Source organism: Gadus morhua, chromosome 8 (genome assembly GCF_902167405.1).
Source record: "Gadus morhua chromosome 8, gadMor3.0, whole genome shotgun sequence".
NCBI lineage: Eukaryota > Metazoa > Chordata > Actinopteri > Gadiformes > Gadidae > Gadus > Gadus morhua.
The window spans coordinates 12,556,494-12,582,598 of record NC_044055.1 but is presented as its reverse complement, the minus strand read 5'-3'; the positions used below and the strand labels follow the sequence as shown (position 1 = coordinate 12,582,598).

At 51.1% G+C, this 26,105-nt stretch overlaps 2 protein-coding genes across 5 annotated transcripts; both read right to left on the bottom strand.

The window, feature by feature from the left end:
* Positions 1-240: 240 nt before the first annotated feature.
* Positions 241-20,493, bottom strand: LOC115548700 (nuclear receptor coactivator 2). 4 transcript variants are annotated; one of them, XM_030363483.1, is made up of 23 exons: positions 20,340-20,488; positions 18,722-18,775; positions 18,227-18,286; positions 15,327-15,421; positions 14,767-14,966; positions 14,541-14,653; positions 13,370-13,547; positions 12,363-12,545; positions 11,722-11,823; positions 11,427-11,570; positions 10,611-10,755; positions 9,054-10,269; positions 7,857-8,145; positions 6,731-6,877; positions 6,111-6,219; positions 5,336-5,462; positions 4,880-5,140; positions 4,304-4,381; positions 3,679-4,093; positions 3,050-3,272; positions 2,740-2,887; positions 2,552-2,647; positions 241-2,290 (listed from the first exon to the last, which is right to left on the bottom strand). In XM_030363483.1, the coding sequence occupies exons 4-22, from the start codon at positions 15,416-15,418 to the stop codon at positions 2,552-2,554; spliced, it is 4,266 nt and encodes a 1,421-aa protein (XP_030219343.1). In that variant the 5' UTR covers positions 15,419-15,421; positions 18,227-18,286; positions 18,722-18,775; positions 20,340-20,488; the 3' UTR covers positions 241-2,290. The 4 variants fall into 4 exon arrangements, with proteins under 4 accessions (XP_030219343.1, XP_030219341.1, XP_030219344.1 ...); XM_030363481.1 differs by lacking the exon at positions 18,722-18,775; XM_030363484.1 differs by lacking the exon at positions 18,722-18,775 and having other exon boundaries at positions 241-2,286.
* A 377-nt stretch (positions 20,494-20,870) lies between these two features.
* Positions 20,871-25,359, bottom strand: lactb2 (lactamase, beta 2). Its single transcript, XM_030363486.1, has 7 exons — positions 24,879-25,359; positions 23,956-24,116; positions 23,650-23,773; positions 22,532-22,710; positions 22,008-22,156; positions 21,686-21,773; positions 20,871-21,384 (listed from the first exon to the last, which is right to left on the bottom strand). The coding sequence occupies exons 1-7, from the start codon at positions 24,998-25,000 to the stop codon at positions 21,341-21,343; spliced, it is 867 nt and encodes a 288-aa protein (XP_030219346.1). The 5' UTR covers positions 25,001-25,359; the 3' UTR covers positions 20,871-21,340.
* Positions 25,360-26,105: the final 746 nt, after the last annotated feature.

Below are 26,105 nucleotides of genomic sequence, written 5' to 3'. Positions count from 1 at the left end.
CACTGAACTTCCACTACTCACCTACTGAAGTTCTAGTAATCACTTAGGGGAACTACTACTAATAACTAAGGAAACTACTACTAATCACAAAGGGAACTACTACTGATCACTTAGTGAACTACTACTTATCACTTAATTAGGCATTGATTGGGTTGAAACAATGTGGAAATAGACAAACAACAAGGTAAACACCAACACCCCTCTCCCTGTTTACCTTTACAGGCATGAAAACAAAGGCTCTTCCATTCAATAAAAATTAGATTTATTTACAGTGGCATGGATCACAAGTCAGTTAGCATAATCTGATACCCGGGCCGGTCGTCAGGCTAACTGGTGCTGATGCTCCGCCCACTGTAACCATGACTGATTAAGTACACTCGATAAAATCTCTGGGCAAACCAGAAAAAATAAAATGCTAATGTACAAAACAAGAAACGTGTTCGCTAGCTAGTCACATTCCCATAACAAGACTGAAGTAAAGAAAACTATCAAAACATAACAAGCTGGCATTAGTGATGGAGCTAAACATAACAGGCTGGCCTTTTCGAGTCTTTAGTGATGAGGTTAAACGGTGGTTTTATAATACAAATATCCAATCCTCACCACTTACATCTCAGGTGTGCACAAAATGTGTACCTTCAACTCTCAACCTACCACTCGTGAGCTCTAAAGAGCTGATGCAGCCATGCTAAGGTTTGGGACCGGAATGTGGTCGTTAGCGAGCTAGGAAAAGCTAAGCTAGGACAAGCTAAGCTAATACTGTCAGAGGCCAGTCCAAAGAATGTATACGTCACAAAGTAAGCTTGGTTGGTTGATAAACCAATAGTTAGTAGGAGTGGTCATTGCAGGAGGCAAGTGTCCCCCCAGGCTCCCTAGCGGGTGCGGCCCTGGGCCAGAGGGTTCAGACCAACAGAGGAAACAATCGCTTTCTGCCCTAGTGAACCACACCGCTAATGAGGGCAAAGCTAAGGCATGGGTCTAACTAGGTAGGGAGGTACTAGCGTGGGTTATTGATCAGGTCAACATACCATCTATAAGTTAATAAAAATCTGTACTTATATATTATTTAAGTAAAAAATGTAAATCGGAAACAATCATTATCTGAACATATTACGTATTTTACACACGCGTAATTGAAATGTTGTGCATAGGTTTGGTCATGAATACTCTGCTGAGAGATTTAAAACATTCAAAAGTCTGCTTCTCGTTTCACTCTGCACACCAGACAGAAAGAAACAACCCAATAACAATAAGATGAACGGAATGGACTTCACTGCTTGACCAACAACAGGTGAACCCTGAGTGAGCCGTCGGTCGGCCTGGTTCAATGCCCAACTCACAAATAGGGAGGGAGAAGGAAACGAAGAGAGAGAGAGAGAAGCACCCTGGGTTGGAAGGTGTGTCTAACGACACACTGTGGCTTGAGGCTCTGGCTTTTGTGTTTCCTGACGGGTTTAGTTCCAGGGTGGTCCCTACCCCGGTTACAGCACCAGAATCAATGGAGTTATCAACCACCTAATCAGTAGAGTCAAGTCGTTAGCACCAGGACAATCAGTGGCTTTCTCCTGGACCCAGAGTCAGCAGGGGGGGGGGGTGGGGGGGGCTCTATGTGTCCGAGGCCCCGCCCTGTGTGGGGGTGGGGGGGCTGTATGTGTCTGAGGCCCCGCCCTGTGTGTGTGTGTGTGTGTGTGTGTGTGTGTGTGTGTGTGTGTGTGTGTGTGGGTTCTGTATGTGTCCGAGCTCTTCTGTAGCAACACAATTCCAAGGAAATCCGATCAATTAAACTCTAAACATCCAGAAGGCCTGAAGCTACCACACTATAAAATATGCACTTTATAACGGATATATTATCCGGAAATAATCTATAAATATACTTCTAACTGTCTTCAACAAATCAGTTCATACGACCACTAAAATCAGACTCTGCGATGCTAACCACGGTTATGTGGCGAGTTAGCTCTGCAATGCTATCCACGGTTCTATAGCGGGTTAGCACTGCGATGCTAACCATGGTTCTATAGCGAGTTAGCTCTGCGATGCTAACCACGGTTCTATAGTGAGTTAGCTCTGCGATGCTAACCACGATTCTGTAGTGGGTTAGCTCTGTGATGATAACCCAGGTACCAGTCATTTAGTTATTCCCCGCACCTTCTCCCGATTGCCTGAGGTGGTGGAGAGAACAGTGTTTATTGGTTTGCAATAGCTCTTGTTGATCGGTGCGCTGTGAAGACTCCCATGCCCGATATTGGCTGCTGGCACCTCAGTGGCTCAGATGACGTCAGCAGACTTTCTGACAGAAGAAAAACAGCTTAAGCAGAGATGAAATCGACACGATGTACAACAAAGAGCGACGCTAAGCCAAGCAGAACGCAGAGAGACAAGCATGCTCCTTCAGCCAATCAGAACACGGAGAGACAAACATTCTCCTTCAGCCAATCAGAACACAGGGAGAAAATCATGCTCCTTCAGCCAATCAGAAACGCAGAGAGAACATGCTACTTCAGCCAATCAGAAGGCAGTATAAACTATGCTTAACAACAGTTTCACTCACTCAGCTCTCCTGCGCTAGCATGTTCGCTCCAGCTAGCATGCTCTCTCCAGCTAGCCTGCTAGCCTTAGGTAGCCGCTCCAGATTCCCACCGCTGGCCTGTAGGGGGCGGTAGAAACACGCTCAATACGGTTGACAACCACCAACCCTCTGCTCTTATGAGATGACTTGCCGTGGGGTCACATGGTCACCTGCTCGCTGGCAATGCATGTCACGTGACCCGACATTTGGCCGGGACCGCCCCCTGCCCCCGTTTCCATGGTTACGCCCTGGCTGAGGATGCTGCTGTACATCCCATTGGCCTGCGGACTGTACTGGAACTGGTGATGGGAATACATACTGAGAGGTAGGGGGGAAGAGAGAGAGAGGGAGCGAGAGAGAGCGAGCCAGAGCGAGAGCGAGAGCGAGAGCGAGAGAGACAGACAGACAGGTACAGTGAGCACACGACCTCCCCACTATGATGTCATGGGACTTTTAGAACCAAGCCCTTCCTCAGCGTACCTGTTAGCGGTGGCTACGTTAGCGTCGGCTACGTTAGCGTCGGTTGCGCTAGCGGGCTGCGTCCAGCCGCTGGGGGCGTAGGTGGTCTGGTAGGCTGACCCTGCAGGGGGCGGGGCCTGCTGGGACCTGGGCAGCAGCATGGGGGAGGGGAGGGCGAGCAGAGGTCTAGGAGCCCCAGCAGGGAGCACCTTCCCTGGGTCAGGAGACGAGGGGTTCAGCCCGGCTGTGGAGGGGAGGGGAGAGAGGAGAGGGGAGGAGGAGAGGAAGAGAATAGGGTAAGGGAGAGAGGAGTAGAGGGGAGGGGAGGGGCGGTCGGGGAGGAGGAGGAGAGGAGACGGGAGGAGAGAGGAGAGGAGGGGAGAGGAGGAGAAGAGGAGAGGGGAGAGAGGAGTAGGAGGAGGAGGAGGAGGAGAGGAGGTGAGGGGAGACAGGAGGAGGAGGAGGAGGAGGAGGAGGAGGAGAGGAGATAGGATAGGAGGGAAGGGGAGGAGGATAAGAGGAATGTAGGAGGAGAGAGGGGAGAGGAGAGAAGAGAGGAGCTCTTTATGGTTGCCAATAAGTGATTTTATAGTAAACACTTGTCATGGTGCTCGTCTGTGACGTCATTGGTCAGCAGAGTGATGTCCTACCATAGGCTGACCCTCCGTAGCAGAACGGCTGCCCATTGGCCGGGGTGAAGCCAGCATGTGTTCCAGACATGTTTGGGGTGAAGACCGGCGCCTGCATCATGATGGGTCTCTGCTGGTGCACATGATGCTGGTGCACGTGATGCTGGTGCACGTTTTGCTGGTACACGTTTTGCTGGTGCATGTGATGCTGGTCCATTTGCTGGTGCACATTTTGCTGGTACACGTTTTGCTGGTGCATGTGATGCTGTTGCACATTTGGTTGGTACATATTTTGCTGGTGCACCTGATGCAGGTGCATGTTTTGCTGGTACACGTTCTGCTGGGGCACGTGAGGCTGGTGCACGTGTTGCTGCTTCTGGCGCAGGTGGTGACTGAGGTACTGACGCTGAGACATCATCTGGACATTAAGGGATCCCTGAGAAACGCATGCACACCCCCACACCCCCACACCCCCACACACACACACACACACACACACACACACACACACACACACACACACACACACACAGACACACACACACACACGCAGGCACAAGGTGAAACACAAAGAGATTAAACCAGTCAGTCAGACAGTCAGACGACTAGATAGACTGACAGAACGTCATACAGACAGGATACTCACCTGGTTAGGTAGATTGGACCTGAGAGGTAGATTCATGTTGGATGCCCCGCCCATCTGGCCTCCAATTGGCTGCCAATTCTGCAGAGGAAAAAGTGGAAATGTGACAATGAATTCATTCATTCATGTCAATAAATGAATGTGGATCCGTTGTGGAATAATGTGGTGGTTATACTGGGGTATTCCACAGGGGGCAGAAGAGACCACAGCACTGGGGCAAGTGTTTTACTCAGAGATACTTTCTGAATGACTTGAGGGAAGAAAACAACTCAAATAGCATCATATTTACAGTTCTGTTTTTAGAAATATGGAAACAGAAAGGGAGTTTTGGCCATAGACCAGACAGCTGTATGTGGTGCATAGCGAAGGTGTGTGTTGTGATGCTAACATGCTAACGATACTAACCATAGTGAAGGTGTGTGTTGTGATGCTAACATGCTAACGATGCTAATCATAGTGAAGGTGTGTGTTGTGATGCTAACGATGCTAACCAGAGTGAAGGTGTGTGTTGCGATGCTAACATGCTAACGATGCTAATCCTAGTGAAGGTGTGTGTTGTGTCTGGTGGTTTGTGGGGACCTGGGATTGGAGCCGGTGCTGCAGCTGGAGCCTCAGGGTGCCAGGTTGGGGGGCCATGCGGACGCCCTCAGACCGCCACATCCCCCCCATCCCGGGGCCCCCCACCATGGGGGAGTACCCGGGTGGGCGTGGCTGGAGGTCAGTATAGGCCTGGGGGCGGGCAGGGGGGCCCTGGTAAGGGTAGAGCTGGCTGTAGCGGGGGGGGTTCATACCCAGCGTGGGGTCAGAGGTCAACAAGTGGTCCTGGTCCAAGGGAAGGCCCTGGAGATCACACACACACACACACACACACACACACACACACACACACACACACACACACACACACACACACACACACACACGTAGATGTTGATGTTTATACGTGTGTGTGTGTGTGTGTGTGTGTGTGTGTGTGTGTGTGTGTGTGTGTGTGTGTGTGTGTGTGTGTGTGTGTGTGTGTGTGTGTGTGTGTACCTGTCCAGCCAGCCCCGGGATGCCCAGCATGTGGTCGATCGCCTCCAGCCCCTCCAGGTCCCTCAGCACCAGGCAGAGCTGGCTCAGCAGAGCCCCCTCCCCCCCCGCGGGTCCCCCGTACGCCGGCCTGCACACACAGAGCGGCTCGGTCCCAGTACCAGTACAGACCCCTCACAGACAGGTAGACCAACCCCCCTCCCCCACTGGGTCTGGAGACAACAGACAGGTCGACACCCCCCCAGTGGGTCTGGACTAGAGAACAGACAGGTCGACCCCACCCCCCCCCCCGGGTGGGTCTGGAGACAACAGACAGGTCGACCCCCCCCCGGGTGGGTCTGGAGACATCAGACAGGTCGACCCCCCCCCCCCCCCGGGTGGGTCTGGAGACAACAGACAGGTCGACCCCCCCCCCCCCCCCCCCCCACTCGGGTGGGTCTGGAGACAACAGACAGGTCGACCCCCCCCCCCCCCTGGTTGGGTCTGGAGACAACAGACAGGTCGACCCCCCCCTGGGTGGGTCTGGAGACAACAGACAGCTCGACCCCCCCCCAGTGGGTCTGGAGACAACAGACAGGTCGACCGCCCCCTGGGTGGGTCCGGAGACAACAGACAGGTCGACCCCCCCCCCGGGTGGGTCTGGAGACAACAGACAGGTCGACCCCCCCCCCGGGTGGGTCTGGAGACAACAGACAGGTCGACCCCCCCCCCTGTGGGTCTGGAGACAACAAAGTCTATATCTTCCCACAATTCACCACAAAGCCGGTTTGGTACGCACCTGTTTTGGTAACCATAGTGATGCATGGTCATCGTGCGGTTGGGCCAAGGCGCCGTCTGATTTGGCGGAGCTTGCTGCTGGGAGTAGGCGGGGCTTGTCATCTCCATCTCTGATTAGACAAAAATAACATCAATCTCTCTGTAAGCTATCTTAGAGCCCGCCTGTCTGTCTGTCTGTCTGTCTGTCTGTCTCTCTGTCTGCCTGTCTTTTTCTCTGTCTCTCTGTCTGTATGTCTGTCTGTCTGTCTGTCTGTCTCTCTGCCTATCTGTCTGTCTCTCTGTCTGTCTCTCTGCCTGTCTGTCTGTCTGTCTGTCTGTCTGTCTGTCTGTATCTCTGCCTGTCTGTCTGTCTGTCTGTCTGTCTGTCTGTCTGTCTTCCTATCTGTCTGTCTATCTGTCTGTCTGTCTCTCTGCCTGTCTGCCTGTCTGTCTGTCTGTCTGTCCGTCTGTCTGTATCTCTCTCTCGGCACGCCTCTCTGCCTGCCTGTCTGTCTGTCTGCCTGTCTCTCTGCCTGTCTCTCAGCCAACGTTACCTTAACTAGTTCTGAGGGTTAACGCTGGGGGGTCATACGACGCCTCAACCACATCAGGATCTCTTAGTTAGGGTGCATGTCCACTCACCCGTGTTGGCCACTCCCCCTTCAGGTGTTCCCAGCATGCCTTGCTGCAGGGCGCTGACTCTGTGTGTGGGGGGGTTCTGGGCAGGGCCAGGGGCCGGGGCGGGGGACACGCCCCTCAGTGGGGGGGCCCCCCTGGAGGCCAGCAGGTCTGGAGGATGAGGGCCAATCACTGGGTTAGAGCTAACGATAACTAACTAACTATATAGAGCTCACTATAACTAACTAACTAGAGAACTTACTATATAGAGCTAACTATAACTAACTATTAAGAGCTAACTATAACTAACTAACTAGATAACTTACTACAACCCCAATTCCAATAAAGTTGGGACGTTACTTGCACTTCTGTCAATGCTGAACAGAGTTGTTCCTAAACTGTTGGGCTATTTGCTCACGCAGTGGTTCACAAAGTGGTGAACCTCGCCCCGTCCTTGCTTGTGAATGCCTTTCGGGGACGCTCCTTTTATACCCAATCATGACACTGACCTGTTCCTATTAACCTGTGGAATGTTCCAAACAGGTGTTTTTCTGGAATTCCTCAACTCTCCCAGTCTTTTGTTTCCCCTGTCCCAGCTGCAAAAATTCTAAATGAGGGAATATTTTTTCAACAATCAGTTTGAACATTAAATATCTTGTCTTTGTAGTGTATTCAATTGAATATAGGTTGAAAAGGATTTGCAAATCATTCTATTCAGTTTTTATTTATATTTTATACAACGTCCCAACTTCATTGGAATTAGGGTTAGAGCAACTCTCCACCACTAGAGGGCAGTCTGCTCCAGCACCACGGAGGGCAGAAGGTCTGGAGAGGATGGGTGGGGTCAGAGAGGCTGGGTGGGGTCAGAGAGGATGGGTGGGGTCAGACCTACGTCAGGCTGGGTGGGGTCAGAGAGGATGGGTGGGGTTAGAGAGGATGGGTGGGGTCAGAGAGGCTGGGTGGGGTCAGAGAGGATGGGTGGGGTTAGAGAGGCTGGGTGGGGTCAGAGAGGCTGGGTGGGGTCAGAGAGGATGGGTGGGGTCAGAGAGGATGGGTGGGGTCAGACCTACGTCAGGCTTGGTGGGGTGAGACCTACGTCAGGCTGGGTGGGGTGAGACCTACGTCAGGCTGGGTGTGGTTAAAGACTTACGTGAGGCTGGGTTCTGGGTGGTGCTAGGTACACTCTCCATCATCTGCAGGAGGTCACTGATGATGCTCTGATTGTCCAGAGAGGTGGAGGTGGAGGAGAGGGGGAGAGAGGAGGAGGAGAGGGGGAGAGAGGAGGTGGAGGAGAGGGGGAGAGATGAGGTGGAGGAGAGGGGGAGAGAGGAGGAGGAGGAGAGGGGGACAGAGGCCCGTCTTCCAGCTATCTTTCCTGGGCAGAGCCGGTATGGAGCCCTGCCCTGGGGGTCTTCCAGTAGGTCCTCAAGCTCACTGGCCTGTGGGGGAGGAGGAGGAGGAGGAGGAGGAGGAGGAGGAGGAGGAGGAGGAGGAGGAGGAGGAGGAAGAAGAGGAGGTTAAAGGTGTTTAATGTGTTGATGTGTACACTCCTTTCCTAACCTCTGTGGTCAGTTCAAATGTTTTAATTGATCTACTTCAACATGTATACATCGGGTCACCTTCAAAATAAAGGTTTATAAATATCTACACATAACTCCTTCAAAATAAAGGTTTTTTAAAGGTCTAGCCTCAACTAGTGTTGAAAGGTCCACACTAAATCTTCTGAATGGAGCGGTCCACACACGCCCCTGTGGCCTGTAGCGGTACGACCCGGACCTGTTCACTGATGGGATGAGGAGGAGCTAAATATAGCAGTTAGCGCTAATGAGGTCGTTGGTGATGTAAGCCAGACACTCAGCACTCTGCTGTCACACACACACACACACACACACACACACACACACACACACACACACACACACACACACACACACACACACACACACACACACACACACACACACACACACACACACACACACATTAAACCTGCACTATGTCACTATTCTACTTTCCTCACCCCATTAAACCTGCACTATGTCACTATTCTACTGTCCTCACCCCATTAAACCTGCACTATGTCACTATTCTACTGTCCTCACCCCATTAAACCTGCACTATGTCACTATTCTACTGTCCTCACCCCATTAAACCTGCACTATGTCACTATTCTACTGTCCTCATCACATTAAACCTGCACTATGTCACTATTCTACTGTCCTCACCACATTAAACCTGCAGTATGTCAATATTCTACCAGTATTAAATTAAACCTGCACTATGTCACTTCTCCCCTTGCTCCTCCTCCCCTCCTCCTCCTCCTCCCATTCCTCCCCCTGCTCCTCACCTGCTGTGCCCTGGCGGGCTCCTGCCTGGTGACCTTCTCCTGGTCTCCTCCTCTCTCCTGAAGGTCGTCCCGGTCCAGCAGGTACCTTAGGAGGGCGTTGTCCTTTCTCCTCCCCTCCTCCCCTCCCTCCCCCCCTCCCCCGGGGGCGGAGCTGTTCTGCTGCAGCAGGCGATGGAGGATCTTGTGCTTGTCCTTCAGGGAGGAGTTACCATTAGGCCCCGCCCCCCCGCAGGCACTGGCCCCGCCTCCTGGGTCCCTGGCGTGTTCGGATTGGTCGTCGCCGTGCGTCGTCGGTGTGTCAGTGAGGAGCTGGAGCAGCTTGGTGTAACGCCGTGGGCCCTCACTTCGCTCCTCCTCCTCCTCCTCCACCTCCCCCTGCTCCTCCCCCTCCTCCACCCCCTGATCCTCCCCCTCCACGACACCTCTGCCGCTGGAGGCGGGGTCTCCTCTAGAGCTCCGTCCCTCTGCACGGCCATGGGTAACCCCACAGGACGTAGGCCCGGAGCTACTGCTGCTGCTGACAGAGGAGGGCCCCACGGTGGAGGAGGGCCCCATGGTGGAGGAGGGCCCCGGGTTGGAGGAGGGTCCCAGGGTGGAGGAGGTTCCCAGGGTGGAGGAGGTCCCCGTGGTGGAGGAGGTCTCCGTCATATAGGAGGGCCCCGTGGTGGAGGTGGGCCCCAGGGTGGAGGAGGGTCCCAGGACGGAGGAGGGCACCGGGGGGGAGGAGGGTCTCAGGGTGGAGGAGGGCACAGGGGGAGAGAGAGGAGACAGGGCGGGCTCCAGTGGGGAGAAGGGCCCCACGGTGTAGGAGGGCCCAGGGGTGGAGGGGAGTCCCACAGTGGAGGAGGGCCCCGGGGTGGAGGAGGGTCCCGGGGGGGAGGAGGGCCCCATGGTGGAGGAGGGCCCCGTGGTGGAGGAGGGCCCCAGGTTAGAGGAGGACCCCAGGTTGGAGGTGGGCCCCGGGGGGGAGGAGGGCCCCACTGTGGAGGAGGGCCCCAGGGTGGAGGAGGACCCCGGGGGAGAGGAGGGCCCCGGGGGAGAGAGAGGAGACAGGGGGGGCTCCAGGGTGATGCTAGGGGGGCCGGCGGGGTTGGGGTCCTGGGGGCCGGGGGCCCCGGGGTGGCCGGGGGTACTACTGACAGTGGCTTCTGGGGAGGGGCCATCTGCTAGGTCGGCCAATCGCTGGCCAGGACTCAACCCCCCTGGTTTCTGTTCCCTGGAACACACAACCACCTGGTGTTAGGAAGACAAACAGGTGGAGAGAAAGACAGGCAGGCAGACAGCTGGAAAGACAGACAGGCAGGCAGACACACAGGTGGAGAGTAAGACAGGCAGGCAGAGAGACAGGTGGAGAGAAAGACAGGCAGGCAGACAGACAAACAGGTGGAGAGAAAGACAGGCAGGCAGACAGCTGGAAAGACAGACAGGCAGGTGGAGAGTAAGACAGGCAGGCAGAGAGACAGGTGGAGGGATAGACAGGTAGAGAGACGGACAGGCAGACAGACAGACCGTCAGACAGCTGGAGAGACAGACAGGCAGAGAGGCAGACAGGCATACCTCTGCAGGATGTGGAGGGACATGTAGAGCTGTGATTGGCTGTTGGGGGAGGGGAGGAGCCGGCTCTTAGTTTGGGCGGAAACCACGGAACCGTCAGCCATGGAGAACCAGTAGACCGGACTGGAGGCCTGGCCCTGTCTCACAACTGGGAGGGAGGGAAGGAGGGAGGGGGGGCAGAGAGACAGAGAGAGAGAGAGAGAGAGAGAGAGAGAGAGAGAGAGAGAGAGAGAGAGAGAGAGAGAGAGAGAGAGAGAGGGAGAGGGAGAGGGAGAGGGAGAGAGAGAGAGAGAGAGAGAGAGAGAGAGAGAGAGAGGAAGGGAGGGAGGGAGGGAGGGAGAGTGAGACTCTTACATTTCAATTGAAAGCGTGTTTAACTGCAATTATGTTCAGCTGCTGAGCAATAGAGAGGTCAAAGGGAGGGGCTTAAAGCAGGGATGTAGGGTAAATATAGGATGGATGTAGGGGGGGATGTAGTGTGGATGTAGGTGGGATGTAGTAGGGGATCTAGGGTGAATGTAGGGAGGAGTAGGGTGGATGAAAGGGGGAGTAGGGTGGATGTAGGGGGGATGTAGGTTAGATGTAGGGGGGATGTAGGTTAGAAATAGGGTGGATGTAAGATGGATGTAGGGTGGATGTAGGGGGGAGTAGGGTGGATGTAGGGGTGAGTAGGGTGGATGTAGGTTTGATGAAAGAGGGATGTAGGGTGGATGTAGGGGGGAGACGGGTGGATGTAGGGTGGATGTAGGGGGGAGAAGGGTGGATGTAGGGTGGATTGAGGGTGGATATAGGAGGTACGTAGGAGGACGTTGGCCTCACCGTCCTGGTGGTGCCTCTTGGCGTAGGAGGCGTGGTCGGGGGGGCGGGGCCGGTGGAAGCGGCGGATGCAGCAGCGGACGAGGTCCTCCCAGCCGGGGCTCAGCGCGGCCCGCAGGGCACTAGTGTCCAGGGACAGAATCTTCCCTGGGGCCACAGGGGGGGGAAGGACGGGCCCTTAGCCTGGTGCTTAGCAAGGATGAGCTTAGCGTAGCTTAGCCTGACTATGTTACACCTCCATGTGCCTGCTTGCTTGGCGCTATGTGCCTGCTAGCTCTGCGCTGTGTGTTGAGGGTACCTTTGAGGTCCTGGCGGGTGGTGAAGCTCTCGTAGGCCGGAGGGGCAGACCTTTCTCTTCCTGGGACCCGGCGGGCCACGCAGATCAGACACGACCTGAACTCTGTCACAGGAAACCCTGTTAGCTTGCCACGCAAATATCTGACCCCGCCTCCAACATGTGACCCCGCCCACTCATATCTGACCCCGACTCCAACATGTGACTCAGCCCTCATAGTCCGACTCCACCCTTGATGTCTGAGTCCGCCTCTGACAACTCACTCCGCCCGTGATGTCTGACTCCACCCTCGTTGTCTGACCCCGCCTTCAATGTCTGACTCCACCCTCAGTGTCTAACTCCGCCCTCAATGTCTGACTCCACCCCTGATGTCTGTTCTGCCCTCCATGTCTGACTCCACCCTAGATGTCTGACTCCACCCCTGATGTCTGACTCCAACCCCAATGTCTGCCTCGATGTCTGACTCCGCCTCTGATGTCTGACTCCGCCCTTGATTTATGACTCCGCCCCTGATGTCTGACCCCGCCCTCAATTTCTGACTCCGCCCTCATGTCTGACTCCGCCCCTAATATCTTACTCCACCCCTGCAAAGGAGGAGACAGGAAACATAAGAGAGGAAGAGAGCAGGAGTTCTTCTCCTCTACCTTCTCCTTCCTGTCTGATGTTCCGGGGCTCTGAGACGGCGAAGCACTGCAGGGTCTGGTACCGCAGCGGCCCCTGGTGGTGGGAGGGGGACGGCGCGGCCAACGCACACACAGGGCTAACCTGCATGCGACAGGTGAAGGTGTGGCTGCTCCTATTGGCTGCTTCCGATCCCCGCCCATTCACTGGAGAGAGAGAGAGAGCACTAGTGAACTACTGCTGATCACTTTGTGAGCCACTGATCACGAGTGCACTAACACTGATCACTAATGAAGTACTACTGATCACTAGTGAACTCCTGATCACTACTACTGAACTACAACTGATCACTAGTGTACTCCTGATCACTACTGAACTACTACTGATCACTAGTGAACTCCTGATCACAACTGAACTACTACTGATCACTAGTGTACTCCTGATCACAACTGAACTACTACTGATCACTAGTGAACTCCTGATCACTACTGAACTACTACTGATCACTAGTGAACTCCTGATCACTACTGAACTACTACTGATCACTAGTGAACTCCTGATCACAACTGAACTACTACTGATCACTAGTGAACTCCTGATCACTACTGAACTACTACTGATCACTAGTGAACTCCTGATCACTACTGAACTACTACTGATCACTAGTGAACTCCTGATCACTAATGAATTACTACTGATCACTAGTGAACTCCTGATCTCTACTGAACTACTACTGATCACTAGTGAACTACTGATCACTAGTGAACTCCTGATCACTACTGAACTACTAATGATCACAAGTGAACTCCTGATCTCTACTGAACTACTACTGATCACGCGTGTACTACAACTGAACACTGGTGAACTACTGATCACTTAGTGAACTACTACTGATAACTAGTGAACTACTGATCATCAGTGAACTACCCATGATCACTAGTGAACTAGAGGAAGCAGCACTAGAAGGTTCAGAGTTGGGCTCGCTATCAATGGGGCCGGTTGTGAGATGTTCTCTAGGGTGGTCCCTCACCGTGGTTACGGGGCGGCAGGAGGTTGAGGAAGTGGGCATGGTCTCCGGGGTGCAGCAGGTCATAGAGGCTGGTGCCCAGCAGCTCCTCCTGCTGGCAGCCCAGGTACTGGCTCACGTTGTCGGACACAAACACCAGAGTGCCCTCCCTCCCGACCACCAGGAAGAACGCGTCCAGGGCCTCCACACATGTTATGAAACATGTTAATGTATGAATAGATAATAATACGTTATATTCATATTTTAAGAAAGATATATAATGAAACAAGTATATGCTAAACGTGAACCTCCTAAGATGGCGCAGTTTGATTGGTTCGCTATCTCGGGATACTGGGCAATATCCCATGATTGAGATCTCAAACTCAGGATATTGTTTTGACCGCGTGACGGTCGTCTCGTCACTCTTATAAAAATAAATGGCTAATAAAAACTAATAAATCCTGGCAAAAGTGTTCACGTGTACTATATGCTAAAATTATACACCTCAGGCTCGATGAGGTGAATAGCCCCCTTCGGTATCTAAAATATTAATAAATTACATTAAATTCTAAATAAACATGTTATTCAGGCATTATAATATATAAAAATACATTATATTCATATATTACAATATATAATAAAGGCATTTTATTAATACAATATAATTTTTTATAATACATTATATTCATATATTTATATAAGACATGACAGAAAAATACAATAAAACATGTTATTAATATATTATGATATATAATCAACGTGTATTATACTGTAGTATAGTGTAGTGTGGTAGTAGTATAGTTGAGGTAGTATAGTAGTAGTACTGGTAGTAGTGTTGTAGTATAGTAGAAGTAGTGGTAGTATAGTATAGTAGTATGGTAGTAGTGTGGTAGTAGTGTTGTAGACGTACAGTAGTATAGTAATTATAATAATTGATTGAATTGATATAGTGCTTTTCTAGACACTCAAAGATGCTTTACAGTGAGGGGGGGGGGGACCTCACTCACCACCACCAGTGTGCAGCACCACTTGGGTGATGCACAGCAGCCAATCTGCACCACAACGCTCACCACACACCAGCTATGTAGTAGAAGTGTGGTAGCATAGCAGTATAGTAGTAGTGTGGTAGTATAGTAGTGCAGTAGTAGAATAGTAGTAGTATAGTAGAATAGTAGTATAGTAGTAGTAGTGGTACCTCCAGCATCAGGGGCCCAAGGGCGTGTCTGTCGATGGCTCCGCCCCCAGAGGAGGAGACCTGGGCCTGCTGAAGCCGGTCGGGACTGGAGGGGCCGTGGGGGGGTCCGCGCTCTGACACACAGGGGGTAGAAATAGAGATATAGATATAGATTTATAACACACACAGAATGGGGCGTGTGTGTGCGTGTGCATGTGTGTGTGTGTGTGTGTGAGTGTGTGTGTACCTTGCTCCTGTATCAGTCTGATCTTCCTCAGTGTCTCCTTCAGATCGGCCTTCGCCTCCTGCTGCTCCTCCTTCTTCATCACCTCCTCCCCCTCCTCCTCCTCCTCCTCCTCCTCCTCCTCCTCCTTGTTCAGGTTGGCGATAATCAGCTCAGCTAGCTCCTCTACGTAGCGGGCCTCCTCCTCCCTGCTCCTCTTTGGGCTGGGGGAGAGGAGGAGGAGAGAGGAGAGGAGGAGAGGAAAGGAGAGGAGGAGAGGACAGAAGAGAGGAGGAGGGGAGAGGAGGAGGGGAGAGGAGGAGGGGAGAGGAGGAGATGAGAGGGGAGGTAAGGAGAGGAGAGGATGGATGGATGGATGGATGGATGATGGATGGATGGATGGATGGATGGATGGATGGATGGATGTATGTATGTATGTATGTATGTATGTATGTATGTATGCATGCATGCATGCATGTATGTATGTATGTATGTATGTATGTATGTATGTATGTATGTATGTATGTATGTATGTATGTATGTATGTATGTGTGTATGTGTGTGTGTGTGTGTGTGTGTGTTACCTCGGCGCCAGGTCGTCATTGCGACAGTCTTTCCTCTTCAGGAGCCCCGCCCCCTTGGGAGGCTCCGCCCCACTTTCCCCAACAACACTCATTTCCTGGAGAGAGAAACAGAGACAGAGAGGGACAGAGAGAGAGACAGAGAGACAGAGACAGAGACAGAGACAGAGACAGAGAGAGAGAGAGAAACAGAGAAAGAGAGATACACAGAGAGATACACAGAGAGAGAGAGAGATGTAGAGAGAGAGGTCTGTAAACAAACAGTATGTCCATCTAGAGCAGATAGCAACACGGCTACAACAGGGTCAAAGGTCATCTGTAGCCCCCTGTGACAGCCTAGTGGTCACATGGCTGTGCTAGGAAGTAGGAGACAAGGAAGGAGGGAAGGAGACATAGAGAGACTAAGGCAGGCTGTTCTGCTCTTTGTGCTTCGTAACATAGTTATTCATGCTGCTATAACAATAGATAACGAGTGGGTCAACTAGTTTACTTGCTGGCTGCCAAGTAGTTAACTTACTAGTTGACTGACTGGTTAAATGACTGGTTAGATGGCTGGCCAACCAGGTAGCAGGTTGACTAGTTAACAGGTTGACCAGTAGCTGATTGACTAGTTAACAGGTTAAATAGTTAAAAGAATGACCAGTAGCTGACTGTGAGAGTCTTCCAGCTCCTTTGAAAGGGAGAGACCAGCAGGTCAGCTGACCAACTGATTACATAACACCCCCCTCCCCCCTGCTTACCATGATGAGGGGAGAGAGAGAGAGAGAGAGAGAGAGAGAGAGAGAGAGAGAGAGAGAGAGAGAGAGAGAGAGAGAGAGAGAGAGAGAGAGAGAGAGAGAGAGAGAGAGAGAGAGAGAGAGAGAGTAGTGTCACAGTGCAAAGGATTATCAGAGTGTTTTCAGAGCTGGCTAGTATCAGAGAAAGGGCGGGGCTAATGCAGAAGAAGTGCGAGACTATGTGTGTGTGTGTGTGTGTGTGTGTGTGTGTGTGTGTGTGTGTGTGTGTGTGTGTGTGTGTGTGTGTGTGTGTGTGTGTGTGTGTGTGTGTGTGTGTGTGTGTGTGTGTGTGTTTGTGTGTGTGTGGGGGGGAGTGGTCTGACCATGTCAAGGTTTCTATGTCTGCTTATACAAGACCAAGGCCTCCTGTTACAAACAAGCACACATAACAAACACACACACACACACACACACACACACACACACACACACACACACACACACACACACACACACACACACACACACACACACACACAACACACACACACACACACACACTTCAACAAACACACAAATTAACAAACATCAAACACATACACAAAACAAACACAGCCACTTTACCAAACACACACACACACCCCAAACACACAAACATATCCAAACTGTGTGTGTGTTCATTGGTGCATGCGTGCGTGCAGTAAAGTGTGTGAATTTGGTTAATTTGTATGTGTGTATGTGTGTGTGTGTGTGTGTGGTTGTCAATAAGGTAACTCTGCATCATTTGCATCATTTGTTTTTGCAATGTGAGCCGATGGAGGTGCGTTTGATTTGCTCAGCTCCCCCGGGGCGGGTGGAGGCGGAGGGGTGGTGTTGACACAGTCCTACCATCACACACCAGGAAACCATCATCCTTCCCAGTACCACGGCCTCTCACTGGTGGGAACCCAGTGGCCTCAAACCCCCTCCTACCAGCTCCACCTCTAGCTTCTAGCTCCACCTCTAGCTTCTAGCTCCACCTCTAGCTTCTAGCTCCACCTCTAGCTTCTAGCTCCACCTCTAGCTTCTAGCTCCACTTCTAGCTTCTAGCTCCACCTCTTCTCCACCTCTAGCTTCTAGCTCCACCTCTTCTCCACCTCTAGCTTCTAGCTCCACCTCTAGCTTCTAGCTCCACCTCTCCTCCACATCCATGTGGGGGAGTGGGGGAAGGAGAGAGAGATAGTGGAAGGTGCATTTGTTTGCCGTCAAAGGAACACCCCATCGTTCAGTCAGCTATTTTACATTTACTTCATGTTGGCTACTGTTGAGGAGAGAGAAGAGGAGTGGAGAGGAGGGAGGAGGAGTTTAATGCTGGTTAACTAATGAGCTATGACGATCGATGTCACATGTTCGAGTCAGCTGGAGGCAGTGGATTAGCTCCCACAGGTCTCCTGCTCCTACTGACAACAAATCCTCACTCTCTCTCACTCTCTCCCCCTCCCTCACTCCCTCCCTCTCCCCTTCACTAACTCCCTTTCCCCCGCACTACCTCCCTCCGTCCGTCCCTCTCCCCCTCACTCCCTCCCTCCCTCTCCCCCGCACTCCCTCCCTCCCTCCCTCACTCACTCCCTCCGTCCCTCTCCCCCTCACTCACTCCCTCTCTCTCTCACTCCCTCCGTCCCTCTCACTCCCTCCCTCTCCCCCTCACTAACTCCCTCCGTCCCTCTCCCCCTCCCTCTCCCCCTCACTCACTCCCCCTCCCTCCCTCCCTCTCCCCTTCACTAACTCCCTCCCTCCCTCCCTCTCCCCCTCACTCACTCCCTCCGTCCCTCTCCCCCTCCCTCCGTCCCTCTCCCCCTCACTCACTCCCTCTCCCCTTCACTAACTCCCTCCGTCCCTCTCCCCTTCACTTACTCCCTCCGTCCCTCTCCCCCTCCCTCCCTCCCTCCCTCTCCTCCTCCCTCCGTCCCTCTCCCCCTCCCTCACTCCCTCCATCTGCCCCTCCCTCCCCGGTTAATCTTAAGCAAAATGTCCGCCTGTGACCGGCAGTCTCTCTGCTCCTCGTTTGTTTACAAGACCCCAGTTTGTTTACTTTGTGTTTACCGGACCCCAGTTTGTTTACTTTGTGTTTACCAGACTCCAGTTTGTTTACTTTGGGTTGAACTGTCCTCCACCCATTATCTCAACCTCGCCCAGGTACAAACTCACCTCACTGGTAAAGCATGCTGGGAAGTCCTGTGAAGGCGGACCTCAGGTCTTCGACGGCTCCTGCCAACCAATAGGAGGGCAGAGAGCGTCAGCCAACAGAGAGGTTGAACAATTCCCATATACCATAACCCTGCCATTACTATACCATAACTATACCATAACCATACCATAACCATACCCATACCTTTACCATAACTATATCATAACCATACAACAACTATATCATACCTATACCATAACTAAACCATAACTATAACATAAATATACATACAGTATCACTATAATTCATAACCACGCCCAGCGTGTGCTTGTTGTCTGTGTGTGTGTGTGTGTGTGTGTGTGTGTGTGTGTGTTGGGGGGGTGTGTGTGTCTGGTGGTGTGTGTGTGTGTGTGTGTGGTTTGCCCCAGGCTAGTCGCCTCCTGCGGTCTTCCCAGTCTCCCAGCATGCAGTGGGAGGCCGGAGGAGTGCGGAGTGTGCACGGAGCCGGCTCCCACCTGCGTTCCCAGCAGCTTCATTACAGAACAAACAGCGGCCATGTTGGATCAAAGCTAACCACACACACACACACACACACACACACACACACACACACACACACACACACACACACACACACACACACACACACACACACACACACACACACACACACACACACACACACACGGCGTGGTTATGAATTATAGTGATACTGTATGTATATTTATGTTATAGTAATGGTTTAGTTATGGTATAGGTATGATATAGTTACGGTTTAGCACACAGCAGTACTATACTGTACATGAACAGATGGTTTGTTTTAAATTCTGCGGTTCAATAACTAGTCAGTATTGTTCCGTCATACTGTTCAGGAAGAGGATTGTGACGGCCAATTACAAGCCTCCGTCTGTGAGCTGATGTTGTTTCCGTGTGGACGGACCCTGTAGAATAACATAAGGTCTGGCCCCGCCCCTCTCCCCTGCCCTGATTGGCGCAATGTTAGGCTACGCGTGATTTGACCAGACCCTACTGGTCTGTGTACATTCCTCCCTGTCCATGGAGGTCTTCATTAACAACCCCATCCCCCACAATGAGAGTCTTCATCAACTAACCCCCACAGAGGGACAGTCTTCATACACTAACCCCCACAAAGAGACAGTCTTCATCACCTAACCCCCACAAAGAGACAGCCTTCATCAACTAACCCCCAAATAGAGACAGTCTTTATCAACTAACCCTGAACCCACACAATGAGAGTCTTCATCAACTAACCCTGACCCCGCACAATGAGACGGTCTTCATCAACTAGGCCCCACAAAGGGACAGCCTTCATCAATTAACCCCCAAAAAGAGACATTCATCAACTAACCCTGACCCCTAACAATGAGAGTCTTCATCAACTAACCCTGACCCCTAACAATGAGAGTCTTCATCAACTAACCCTGACTCCAAACAATGAGATAGTCTTCATCTACTAACCCCCCACAATGAGTCTTCATAAACTAACCCTGACCAATGAGAGTTTTCATCAACTAACCCCCGCAATATGACAGTCTTCATCAACCCACCCCCAAAGTGAGACAGTCTTCCTCAACTAACCCTGATCGACTGGATCATCCACAGAGCTCATGTCTACCCCTCACCACTGAGACTTCAATCAAACACTGTCGACCCAAGAGCATCAACGAAGACTTAGGGGAACCCACTGTTTAGGTGAAGCTTTACCCTTTATTGCCTTTTTACTTCAGAATGTATCTCCAACAGCAAAACTTAGGAAATAAGGCTAACTAAAACACTTAGTCGACCCTTAACCCTTGACGTTAAGATACCCTAACCCTTTACCTTAAGGGACCCTAACCCCCACATTAGCACACATCCCGGACCGTCCCGGCCTCTGGAGCAGCAGGTTGAAGGCTCCCAGACTCTCTGTTGTCATACCCTCCGGTCCCTCAACGCGGACCCTCCAGTCCCTCATCGCGGACACTCCGACCGGTCCCTCTCCAGTCCATCACCGTTGCTACTTAGTTCAGTTTAGAATGAGAATAGTTCGCCGTGACGCCCCACATACAATCCGCTGTGAAATTAGTTACAACCGGCAGCGTAACCACCGCAGGCCAGCCCACCAAAACTTACCCCAAGTTGGAGCTCTTCCCCCGGGTAGTGAGGTGGTGAACGTCCCCCAGTCAGGAGCCGGTGGGCCGGGTCCGAGCAGTGTCAAGAGCTGCTGCTGTCGACGCCATATCGACTGTCTGTTTATCTTTTAGAGTCCGCCTCCCCCACCGCGGGATTCATCTCGTTACCACACACACACACACGCGCGCGCGCGCACGCACACGCAAACACATGTGCATGCACACACACAAATATAAACGCACACACATACTCACGCACACGCACGCAAGAATACGCACTGGCTCCAGCTCGCGATACGAAATGCAACACTGTCAGAATTATTAGTCTGTATAAACTACATCAAATATGTAATAGTTCAAATCTTTTAAACTGACAATGCTTGACGTCAAAATCTTTATTTTTCTTTAAAAGCCTTTTCAAGTATCGGGGAATACATTCAGCTCTGGTGACGCTTGAGGGAGATCTTCATGGTCATGTCATTAATCCAGTGGATAAAACAAACCAAGCATCAATAAAACACGAATAAAACAATACAGTACAGCATGCGTGTTTATTTCAGGCCGTCCTCCTGACAGACAGCGCCACCTGGCGGACAACAGGTCGAGCTACACCACACCTCCGTCAATGACTTCTAAACAAACAGTAGCCGCTCAAAGACACACAGAGCGTTTACGAATCATAAAGGAAAAGGTTTCTTCTAGTTTAAAGGAAACAGTTGTACTCTCTGCTGTCCTAAGCTTGTTTACACTACAAATGATGGGATTGACATTACTCAGAGCAAATGAGAGCAGGGGGGTGTGGTTTAAGGAAGAAGCACAGTGACCCCATTGGCTACGGTACAGATGTCCATTCCCAGTGTCACCGATCCACTGACCAGGATCAGACGCTGCTTGGACAAAGAATCAAATGTACACAGGATGTCCTTATAGGGTGCCTGTGTACAGGATTCCCATAAATAGGCCTTCCTCTATACAGGATGTCCATATGTGGGCAATCTCTGGTTACAGGTTGCTCTTCCATCGGACCGTCGGGGAGTTGTCTTCCACTGGAAAGACAGACAGACAGTTGGTCAGGCAGACAGACAGAGAGACGGACAGTTTGTCAGACAGATAGATAGAAAAAGAGAGATAGACAGTTAGCCAGGCAGACAGACAGAGAGACAGACAGTTTGTCAGACAGACAGATAGAAAGAAAGACAGACAGTTAGCCAGCCAGACGGAAAGACAGAGACAGACAGAGGGGTATGTACCGGGTGGGGTTAGGGGGAGGTACCCGGTGGGGGGGAGAGGTTAGGGGGAGGTACCCGGTGGGGGGGGGGGGGGGGGGGGGTGGTTAGGGGGAGGTACCCAGGTGTATCTTGGCCTCTCTCTCCAGCTTCTTCAGGTGGTGGACAAGGTTCACCTCAGCCGCACCGTGGAGGTGCTGGGGAGTGTCCTGAAACACACAATATCACACACATTACAACACGCACAATAAGTAACACACACAGACACACACACACACACACACATCATAACACAAAAAGATAAACAATAACACACACACACACACACTGACAACCCTGTTCCTTTAAGGGCCCGGGGTGAGACAGGTCCTTATCCCCGGGGTTGAGACAGGTCCTCACCCCCGGGAGGGACCTGCCTCACCCAGTGGGGGACAGGTCCTCACCTTGTAGATGATGTGGACCAGCTGCGTGGAGGTGAAGCTGGTCCCGGCGGCAGCCTGGAGGGCGGACAGGATGCTCTGCTCGCGCTGCTTCCTGTGGCTGATGTAGTGCTGGATCTTAGGGCCCGCCTCCGTCACCACAGGGCCGTGGCCTTGGGGACACACAGGGCTTTTATTTTGGAGGTTACAGAGAGGCTTCTATTGTGGAGGTCTAGAGAGACTTCTATTGTGGAACTTGTACAGCTCCCAGTAGAACCAGTAGCAGACTGTGCTTGTACTGGGCAGCTCCAAGTATAACGAGTACCAGCTCCCCGTATAACCATACAAGCTCCAAGTATAACCAGTAAAGGCTCCCAGTATAACCAGTACCAGCTCCCAGCAGAACCAGTACCTACTCCCAGAATAACCAGTACCTGCTTCCAGCATAACCAGTACCTACTCCTAGAATAACCAGTACCTACTCCCAGTATAACCAGTACCAGCTCCTAGTACCAGCTCCCAGTACGACCAGTACCAGCTCACAGTACCTGGGTAGATGAGGGAGGGCCGGAGCCCCATCAGGCGCTCCAGGGACCCCATGTAGTCGTGGAGGTCCTCGAACACCGCAGTGCCCTCCCCAAGGATGCAGTCCCCCGAGAACACGGCCCCCTCCTCCTGCAGCAGCAGAGCCATGTGGTCGTCGGAGTGGCCCGGGGTGAACAGCACCCTGGGTAATCACAGGTCACACCTGGTCAGAGGCCCGAGGTGAACAGCACCCTGGGTAATCACAGGTCACACCTGGTCAGAGGCCCGGGGTGAACAGCACCCTGGGTAATCACAGGTCACACCTGAGCTGTGTCCGAAATCGTTCCCTATTCACTCAATCACTATATAGTGTTCATGATATAGTGCACTATATAGGGAACGAACAAACGAGAATTCGGACACTACGCTGAACGTCATTTGCGTCATCGCAAAGCTGGAAGTTGTATTGATGTTGAATGTTACATTTCCTTGATCAATGTTTTTTTAATCAATTTTGAAGGTTACATTTTCTATGTTAAATCCCAAATAAATTGTTGACATTTCTAAACGAAAGCCGGAGACTCCATCATTGAATTTATTCGTATTTGCGGTTATTCAGCTTCTTCTTCTCACGAAGAAAACACGACCGCATTGCATTGTGGTATACGGGAGTAACATGTAGGGAACATCGTATGTTCACTCAAATTTTGGGTATTTTAAATCCACTATATAGTGCATGAAATTAACTACTGAGAATTCGAACACTACAAAATGGCGAGCACCCTATATAGTGCACTATATCCGTGACAGGGAACGATTTCGAACACAGCTCAGGTCAGAGGCACGGGATGAACAGCACCCTGGGTAATAACAGGTCACACTCACCGCTCTACCAGATCACTTTGTACAGAGTTAGTTAGTTAGATAGTGAGTTATTGGCAACATTAGATATCTTATGTGATAGCAGACAGTAAGAGACATGTTACTTGTTAGCTAATTAGTTAGTTAGTCAGAAAGATAGTGAGTAGCAGATAGAGGTGTCTGCAAGCTGGTGTTCCCTAACTAGTGTTAGCTAGCTGATGTCCGCGAGCTGGTGTCCGCTAGCCGGTCTTAGCTAGCTAGGTGTTGGTTGAAGACTGACGTGAGAGTAGCTCCTTCCGTCCGGATGACGTCTCCGTCAGAGAGGTAGGTGTAGCCCTTCCCCCGCTCCTCCTCCTCCAACCTCCCCTCAGTGCGCCGCAGTTTGCTCACAGGCACATCGACACCTGAAGGAATGGGAGGAGCCAAGAGGGAAGGAGAAACACAGGCTTTGGACAGGAATTAAAAAATATCAAATATATATCAAATATGCGTCACATAATTTAATATTGAATAAATATGTAATCCAGACTTAGAAAGGCTAATCCCCCTGGCGTCTGACCCTTTAATTAACGAGGTGATTGGGGACCTGTGATGTCACGGTGGACGTCAGCCACGCCCCCCACGTGGTCGTGGTGCCAGTGGGTGAGCAGCACCTCCTGGATGGTGGCGTCGGCCTGCCGCAGCGCTCCCCGCAGAGAGCTGATGTACTCTGGCACGCCGCGCTCCCCGGTGTCAATCAGAACTCGCCTGGGGGAGGAGCCCGATGGGAAGGGGCCAGAGGGGGAGGTGCCAGAGGGGAGCCAATGAGCTACTATAGATGATATCCTTTACTAGAAGGGCTGGGCGAATAATCGAAATTTGATCGTGATTTCGATTTTAGCATCAAACGATGAGAAAATGTACATAATCGAGTATTTCGATAAAAAAAAAGTATATAGATATGTATATATTTTTTTATGCTTTATGGAAAGGGCAGAACAGCTGGATACACATCTTTATATTATTTTAAATTGGAACATTTTATTTTTGACCATTTTGTGTATTTTGTAAGGCGAAAATTCAAAGTTCGCGGTTCCAAAGGTTTTTTTTGTGAGAGACATGCTGAATAAACACATGTTTTCAAACTCAAAAATAATCGTTTGAATAATCGTGTTTTCAATATTGACCAAAATAATCGTGATTACGATTTTTCCCATAATCGAGCAGCGCTATTTACTATTGTTAAACTAGAGAAGTTTACATGGCTAACCTTTAACTAGTGTTAAACCAGAGGTTAACATGGTTAACCTTTACTAGTGTCAATCTAGAGAGGTTTACAGAGTTAACCTTTAACCAGTGTTAAACTAAAATGACATGAACAAGAGTAGGGCTGCTGTAGTGCTCCATCTATAGCATGGATAACGTAGTTTAAGTTTTGTACACATCTTCTCTCTACTAGCGTGGATCAACTAAGGTATTTTGTATTTTGTGGGTGGAGTTACTTTACAGCCCCCCGCTGTGTGTACTCACCGCGGCCCGGTGCCGACCAGGTAGGTGTTGGTCCCTTGGAGGGTCATGGGCCCCGGGTTGCAGCCCAGGACCCGCAGCACCCGGGAGGAGAGCTGCTCGACGCGGGGCAGCACGGCGCTCATTGTCCGGATCGGCGGAGACGAGGGACGGAGAACTTAAAGTTGAAAGAACTTCAGCTGGACATACGGGAGACACGGCGGAAGTCAGAGTCCAAACACAGCCGCGTAATGCTCAGGACATGAATATTCATGAGCTAGGAGAAGTTGGTCGACATTGGTCGCCTGATTGGTCGAGTCAAGTTTATCAAAACAAAACACGGAAACTATGGTTTGATCTGATAAACTAAATTAATACTTTGTGATACTAGTCCGTGGAGGGTTCATGGAAACACGGACACGTCTGATTATGCATCATTGTAAACCTTTATGAATGTTTTATATTTATCTGTCAGTTGTCGGAACAACAGAACGGTGATATCCTTCCCCACCTTTTCGATGCTCGTCTACTCTTTCCGGTTTTGTTGTCTTTCCGGTTATATTCTCTTTCCGGTTCTATTCCTTTTCCGGTTGTCATTCTCTTGAGCATCGAGGAGATGAGGTATCGATGGTGCGTTTCATGAGTTGTGAGCTTCCGGTGCCACGAAGGGGGGACTTTCAAAATAAAAGTGTTCTTAACAGTTGAACCACATGCACGTTTGGGTATGTCTGTTCACTCACAAGACGATATGGAAAATGATACAACCCAGCGGTGTCCCCTGGATGTGAGCGGAGACATTGGTGTTGAATAATAACACAATTCCCGAAACGATGACCTGCGCTTCGATCGACCTATCAAAATAAAAGCCTTCCCCTGAAACGCAAGCCACTGCCACTTGAGGGCGGTATTGGCAAATGCCATGTGTTGCTTTATGTTTAGTCTTCCTACGGAGATCCTGCCGCAGTGATTGAGATGTTGTCTGCGTTATCGAGTGCGTCAGACAAACACTTAATCATAGATGGATAAAAGCCCACGCACACTAAGTACCTCCCCTAATGGTTCGCTCCTCAAACTCCTCTTTAGCATTTTATGATACCGCCGCCTACAACCACACACAATTAATGATCGTCTTTCCTTCCACAAGGACGGCTGTTTATTCTCACCAAATGCCATATTATCACAGAATTATGCACAAATGCCTTTTTGGAATATACTACTTAATATAATACAACGCACAATATACTGTGTGCT